This window comes from Leiobunum rupestre, chromosome 4 (genome assembly GCF_980474605.1).
Source record: "Leiobunum rupestre chromosome 4, qqLeiRupe1.1.hap1, whole genome shotgun sequence".
Lineage (NCBI taxonomy): Eukaryota > Metazoa > Arthropoda > Arachnida > Opiliones > Sclerosomatidae > Leiobunum > Leiobunum rupestre.
The window spans coordinates 39,667,009-39,674,604 of NC_143387.1; the positions used below are offsets into that span (position 1 = coordinate 39,667,009).

Below are 7,596 nucleotides of genomic sequence, written 5' to 3' on the forward strand. Positions count from 1 at the left end.
AAGTCATGAAGCGACTTTTAAAGCCTTAATTCAGGTGGCCGGGTTACAATGCGTAGGAGGGTGGTGGAAAGCCCATCTTGCCACGCGAGCCACTAACTTACTTACCGTAAAGTTTATAACGAGGGGTAATGTGGGGAGATCTTTCCTCTCTTGACCGAGTATCCAAACTCGCTGTGGTTGAGTTTGGTGATGCCTTCACCTTGTTCTCGACTTTCTCACTGTCGTCAGGGCAAGGGCGTATCCAGGATTTTATTTCAGGGGTAGTTTTAAGGGTAAATTTCAAGGGGGGAGCTTAAATACGCCCTTGCGTCAGGGTAGTCGGGGGAAGTGTGATAATGGGTAGTAAATTATAGGAAGGATCTTTAAACTAAGCCTCAGCTGGATAATTACTTAATTTGAATTTTTATAGTTAAATTTAAGGAAACCAGGCAATCCACGTACAAGTATTAAAAAATAAAAAACAAAACCTTTCTTCCGGGGTATCGCCGACAGGAGTAACAAGGCTTATAAAAGAAAACAGATGAGAGGGGGGAAAATAGTGGCGCACCTGGGGGGGGGGGAGAAGAAGCAAATAACCATGACCGAAGCCTTCATAAAACGTTTTTTTTTCTTATCATTACCTTAAAATTTTTTGGGACTCATCACACCCCAGAAAAAAATCCTGGGTGCGCCAAGGTCGAATAATTCACCCCCACTCAAAGAGCGAAGGGGAAGTTAGGCATCGTTCCTTCATTGAAGTTACGGTCCCCGTTTGCTATTAGCTGGGCTATACCCCTCTACCGTCAACGTCACGGTTTTCGTTCCGAATTTCCTGTGCTGGGATCGGCGGCAATGAAATTAAAAACGGCCCCCACCCGGCGTCACAAATGGAAATCGTCCAGTATAAGCTTCCATGGCATGCTTTAATATATTCGAATGATGTCGCGAAACACCGTTTGAATAAATACATAATTTACGAAATTGACAATAAATAAATTTCCACTTTTTATTTTCGAATAAAAGTATACAAAATGGAATTTGCAGGGTGTAACACCTTACTGTCCTTCACCGATAACAGAACTCGTTTATAGAATGAAAATCGTGCGCGTAAATTATTTAAAAAGAAAACTGAAATAAAAGACTGTAGTAAGTTTTTTTTACCACCAAATGTCAATTTCAGCAAAATTCTCAAAAGGTGCAAATACCTGTATGGGTAACCATGGGCTTTTGAACGAAAAACTGATAGAACAAGACTGAATAACAACGCAAATATGATGAGTCCAACCACTGCCATAACTACGCAAAAAAATTATAAATATTATTTCCACGTAAATTAGCATTCAAAATATTATATTATTTAACAAAACAAACTTTTTCGCTTTCTGGCATCTCCTTTCATTGCCGCGGCTTCATTCATCATTATCATACCAAACACAAATACGGAATCTAATGGTTTTATAAGTTAAGAAGTCCAAATGTTACCATTTAACAAATTGAAAATACTGCCCTAGTATTATCAAATATTAACTTACAAGGAGACTTACCCGAGGTGTACTCATCGATTTTGTTTAAATTCAGGGATTAAGTAGACCAAAGGGAAAAAATGCCATGGGCTTTAGTTTTACCATGGCAACCAAAAACGTTTTTGACAACTAAAATAATATATTTATCTGTGTAAATTAGCATGGAAAAATCGATTCACAATTTTTTTAAACAAGGGTGGTTAAATTTGGGTAAATATCTAATTTTTGGGTAAACATCTAAATTTGGAATTTAGATTTTTACCCAAATTTGAGGCTTTATCGACCAGAATAACCCTAAGACTAATTTTTATCCAAATCTAAAAAAGTAGGGTGGAAAATTCCCAAAACATTTGGTCGAGTTGTCGTGGAATGACCCCAAATTTAGATATTTACACAATTTAGATATATACCCGAATTAAAATATTTACCCAATTTTAAATACTTACTCAACTTTAAACACTTACTCAAATTTAAATTCTTACCTAAATTCAATCTAAATATTTAAATTTAAATATTTACCAAATTTTGATATTTACCTGAATTAAAATATTTACCAAAATTTACATATTTACCAAATTTTGATATTTACCTGAATTAAAATATATACACAAATTTAAGTACTTACTCAAATTTAAATACTTATCCCAATTTAAATACCAAAATTTAGACATTTACCCAAAAATTATAAATTTACCCAAAATTAGATATTTAGTTTATTTACCCAAATTTAACCACCCTTGTTTGCCAAAATGGGTGAAGTGCACTACAGCGGCCTCATCGAATTTTATATTAATTGCGCCTGATAGACCTTGTCACGTAGATGCCGAGGGTATTTTTTATTTTGGCCGCAAATGATTATTTAATTGTTTAACTTATTTTTTTTTATTTTAAAAATTTATAATTTTCATTGAATTTTATATTAATTTTGGTTGCGCCTGATATACCTTGTCACGTAGATGCCGAGGGTAATTTTTATTTTGGCCGCAAATGATTATTTAAATTTTTATGTAATTTTAAATTTCTAATTTTTGGGTATTTTCACGTGTTTCGTTGTACTTATTTCCGTCGTGTGTTCGCCGACACCACAGTTTCGGTGTCCTAATGAATTCCACGTGATATTCCCTTTTTTTATAAAATCAATTACAGTTGTTGTTCATTTTCTCGGTGTTCTGTATTTTTGGGCCACAAAGTGATATTCCCGTACTTTATCAAATCTATTATAGTTTTTGTTCATTTTCTAGGTGTTTGCTATTTTTGGGCCACTTTTTTTCTGGTTGAGATTATAAGTATATACTTGATGCGTAAGGCTTGGTACTGTCCTCTAGGTCGCGTTATAGATGGCCCATCGCTTTTTTTAGTATGGGGTTGGGGAGGCGCTGCGCGCCCCCAGCGCTTGAGCGAAGTGAGTGCGCGGCGCCGTCAGGCGCCAATACGGGGAATCTCAAAGTTGCTTCAGGCGCCAATACGGGGAGTTTAGTATTAGAAAAACGTTACTAAACTCCTAAAATGACGCCTTTTTTAAAAGTTAAGTTGATTAAAAAATTATCATTTGCGGCCGCAAAAAAATTGGTTTAGTAATCTACGCGTCAAGTGCTACATTCTCCGCCACAAAAAATACAAAAACACGGTAATTCCCTAAAATTACTAAATTTTTAAAATTAAGTTAATTAATTAAATTATCATTTGCGGCCCAAAAAAATAGTTTCGTAATCTACGCGTCAAGTGCTACATTCTCCGCCACAAAAAATACAAAAACACGGTTATTCCCTAAAATTACTAAATTTTAAAAATTAAGTTAATTAATTTAATTATCATTTGCTGCCCAAAAAAAAATAGTTTCGTAATCTGGCTACATTCTCCACCAAAAAAAAACGAAATTACATGAGGCCGCTGTAGTGCAATTTTGCCAAAAAAATTGTGAATTATTTCATAAGGGGCCCTTAGAATCTTTGATTTTGACATGTTAATTTACATAGAGAAATATAATATTTTAGTTGTCAAAAACGTTTTCGGTTGTCATTGTAAAACTAAAGCCTATCGCATTTTTTCCCTTTGTGGTTTTTTAAGTTACATGAAGGTCTACTTAATCCATGAATTTAAACAAAATCGATGAGTTACACCTCGGGTAGTCTCCTTGTTAGTCGTAGAACTAATTTCGTAAAGCAATAGAACTCTTATTGTCTATTCAGAGAGACGAGAAACTGTATTGTCTTATAAATCGAGGGTTCATGGTAAGTAAACAGTGCTTGGTAAAGGTATATATGAAAGCGCGCTCAGAGCAAAAAGGATACACATTATCATGACTAGATATGTTTCAATTATGAATTGTCCTCCACTGCTTCCATGAATATAAGCCTAAAAATATAGATTTACTTTTATAAAACTGGAAAATTTACACAAAGCAGGAAGTATATAATCTATTTAAAAGATACATTATATTCTTCTTGCGAAACTAATGTAGGAAGTGAAAACGTTTAGTTTAAAATTATAGAATAGAAAATCTGTGGGACATAAGCCTATGTGGTTTGCCTTGTAGAAACAGCTACTTGTTTTTAACGTATTTAGTGCCAGAAAACCGAGGTTCTGTAAAACTGGTGGCAGAAAAGAGAAATTAGGTAATCCACCATAAACACGTAACTTTATTTAAACAATCTAATCTATTGATGTTTTTCTATGGGGTCTGGTGATGAGCAAATACCACTTTATGTGGATCAAATCGAATATCAATTATTTTTCTAGCCACGTCAAATACTAAATCAAATATATAAAACGTCGAATAGTTTGAATGAAAAAACAAGGCCAGTTTAAATACCAAATATTATTTCCAATACCAAATTACATGACGTATTTAGTTTTAGAGGTTTAGTTTGCCTTTCTGGAAAATTCCCTATTTGAGCGCTTGCAGCGCCACACCATGAGTCACTATAGCGAAGTAGATTTTTTAAAGAACTAATTTTAGAAATTCCATCATGTTTGCTGGCCTTGAAACAAGTCAACAATCAAATAAACCCTTCGGCTATTCGACCAGTTTTACAATCTATTTTAAATGGCAAATATTTTCTACCACCATTTTTTAATATTCCATTATTTGATCATGAAAAACTAATATTCGGGAACATTTTCAAGGGCTATTCGATTGCTATTAGATTTAGTATTTGTAAGAATTTTTTGGTGCAACCCATTTATTTCGTGTAACTAAATATTTTGATCATTCATACAGAGCTTTAAGCGCCACTTCTCTTAACGTGGTTTGAAGAATGGGTGTAAGATGAAATTGATAATTTTCTGGTAAAACAAAGTCGCAGCATGTAAGTTTTGCTTTACAAGTGTATCGTTCACATGGGGAACTTCATCATTATTTGGGAACGTGAAATTGCAGAACTTAAATTTATTAATAGTAATGAACTGAACGTTTTCTTAACTTCTACACTTCCTCTTAAAAAAAAAAAGACAGATAGTCTTACAACTCCTCTGGCTGTTCTATGCATGAATGGAGGTCCTCTAATATGGTTCCACATTTGACCCGATGTCATGGCAAACACAATACACTAAAAGTTAATGTTGCACAAAAATGTAACCTTACTTCGAAATTTTTTATGACAGTGTACTATTATCAAATTAATAACAGCAAAAATGTTTTAGCCTACCATGGATGCTAATGCCCATGATGTTTTGTTGTATAAGAAATCTAAATTATTCCTTTTCATGTACAGTAACGCTCCAATTAAGAAGAAAAGTATGACTAGAGCAATTGTACCAGAATAATTTGGTGGGCGGAATACTCTAATCTAAAAAATTATAATATTGTCAAAGACCAAGAATAGATAAAACACTTTGTAGTCATAGTAAGGTTATTGTTTGCATTCTGCTAAGCTTCCATATTACAAACAGACAACCCTTGCAAGACTGATTCAAATTATAGCAAAAACTAATCGTTACAGACTTGAATATCCGTTCGATCAGTTATCCACCGAGCAATAGTTTCTGCTGCGAAGCCAATCCTTTTAAATAAAATAACTCAAAATATGATGACAAATGAAAATACAGTTCTCTACAAAGAAAGATAATTCAACTCTTCCAAAGTAAAACCCAATAATTGTCATTCTTGGGTCTGTGAACCTTGGTCTGCGGAGTAATTTTGGGGACGAGAGAATATGACTTTAGAAAATACCTGAACAAATCAGGGTAACACTACTAGATTTGGGGTTCAGCAGTTCTGGTAAATGCCGTATGGTATGGTATGTAGCTTTGGTACACTGAAGAATATCATTAGGTGGAATTTGCCCTAATTGATAAACCTTAACCCTTATTAGATTTGTATTTAAATAAATAGCCCTGAGTTTATAGAACTATTTGAACTAGAGGTAAAACATACAGTCTCCTGCTTTGGATCTTCTCAACAATTCTATAACCCAGATGTTGTAGGACTGAGTTTTAATTAGAATAGAAAATTCATATTAAAAAGTTCAGGATAGCTTGATACTAGTCAAAAGTAATGACATTATGTGGACAATTCTTCAACCACGTTTTATGCTACAAAATACTAGGGGGTCACTTTTATAAGTAATTCAAAATTATACCCAGCCCTATAAATCAACAGAGATACAGCCACCACGAGGTAAATTGAGCTACTTCTGATCTACATATCATATCATTCTCCAAGTATATTTTCACCCTTATAATTACCTTTGTATGTCCATTTGATCCCCCTTTTTAGGTTTTCCCTTTTCAGGAAAGTGAAGGAAAATAGGTGCGGAATTCTGGCCCAACTATTTCAAAAGTTAAAAATTAAAATTCAATGTGAAACTTTGAAAATCAGTAAAAATTACTTACAGAAGTGAACACATCAGGCCCTTCATCAAAATCAACCATTCCAAAAAACAGCTTGTTCGAGTACAACTGGGAATACCTCCAAGAGTTGGCCACTATTTGAAATTCTTCTGACGCATGCCTTGATTGTGACTTAACTTTCAAAACCAGTAATAACAATATTTGTTCACAATATAATTAATACCTGCATATAGCACATTGTCGTTGTGGAGAAAGTGCGGTTAACATAATGATGAAAGAGTAATTTCTTGGAGATGCCTTAACATATTGACGAAACTTATCGCCATTCAGCCGAATTACAGCCCGTTTGGCACTAATTTCCATCAACTGTTGAACTCTTTCACTTAAAGTTTGAGTCTTAAAAAACCAAAACAAGATCAAGATCATTTAGCAGTAGGCCTATACTAATTGGCACCTTTCACACTTACATCTTTTTTCGACTCAACATTTGAACACGTAATTAAGACTGATACGAGGGCCACGAATAAAACAGATCTGGCGTAAAACATTCTCAAAGTATATTTAAATATATTACTTAATTTAAATCATTAATCTTTACACTGAATTACGTGGGGCCAGAATGCTGTATTCAGTGCCAGACGACATAAACCGGTCAAATCAAAATATAATACGTAGCACGAGCAGCCGGCGGTTTTCTAATAAAATACAACAACAGCGCCAAATCAGATAAATGGCGGACATTTTTAATTTCACCTGCGAATATTCGCGACCGAAATCTATCACTACGCCTTAAATTGTTTTTTTTTTATTCAAGGAAGAAAGGGCTGATTGAGTTTGAGAAGACCGCGAGCCCGGCGAAACACCATCTGATTAATCAGGGCGAGATATGTGTAACGGCCACGCCAACGGGGGGACAGGGGTGGGGACACCCGTGGCGGAAGTATTCCGACCACCCGTTGGGGAATTGTTAGTCGTCCTCACACGACCATCAACAAACTCTGCCTCCCGGAGGCCTGGGATTACAGGAGTGAGCCACTACTCCCGGCTGCCTTCAATTGGTTGTCGTCGAATACTAAATAGGTAGCGTATTAGCAGACGCTATTAACGTTTTGAAAAACACTTCTCACTATGCATAAACCTTTGTACAAGCCTATGGTACAGGCTGAGTTGAAATGTGCTAGCTTCAAACGACGCATCCCTAGATATATCAAGGATAAAAATGATTTGCTGTACAGAATTTTCTTCACTAAAGTCTATCCCAGCTACTGCTTACACAGTTTTATAGGTGTTATCCATTTAGCCG

The 7,596-nt window shown here is 35.0% G+C and overlaps 1 protein-coding gene across 1 annotated transcript; it reads right to left on the bottom strand.

Annotated features, from left to right (window-relative positions):
- Positions 1-971: 971 nt before the first annotated feature.
- Positions 972-6,964, bottom strand: Ostgamma (oligosaccharide transferase gamma subunit). Its single transcript, XM_090172174.1, has 11 exons — positions 6,761-6,964; positions 6,517-6,689; positions 6,336-6,453; positions 6,189-6,271; positions 5,446-5,503; positions 5,150-5,290; positions 4,967-5,050; positions 3,794-3,857; positions 1,351-1,425; positions 1,185-1,275; positions 972-1,107 (listed from the first exon to the last, which is right to left on the bottom strand). The coding sequence occupies exons 1-11, from the start codon at positions 6,839-6,841 to the stop codon at positions 1,092-1,094; spliced, it is 984 nt and encodes a 327-aa protein (XP_090028300.1). The 5' UTR covers positions 6,842-6,964; the 3' UTR covers positions 972-1,091.
- Positions 6,965-7,596: the final 632 nt, after the last annotated feature.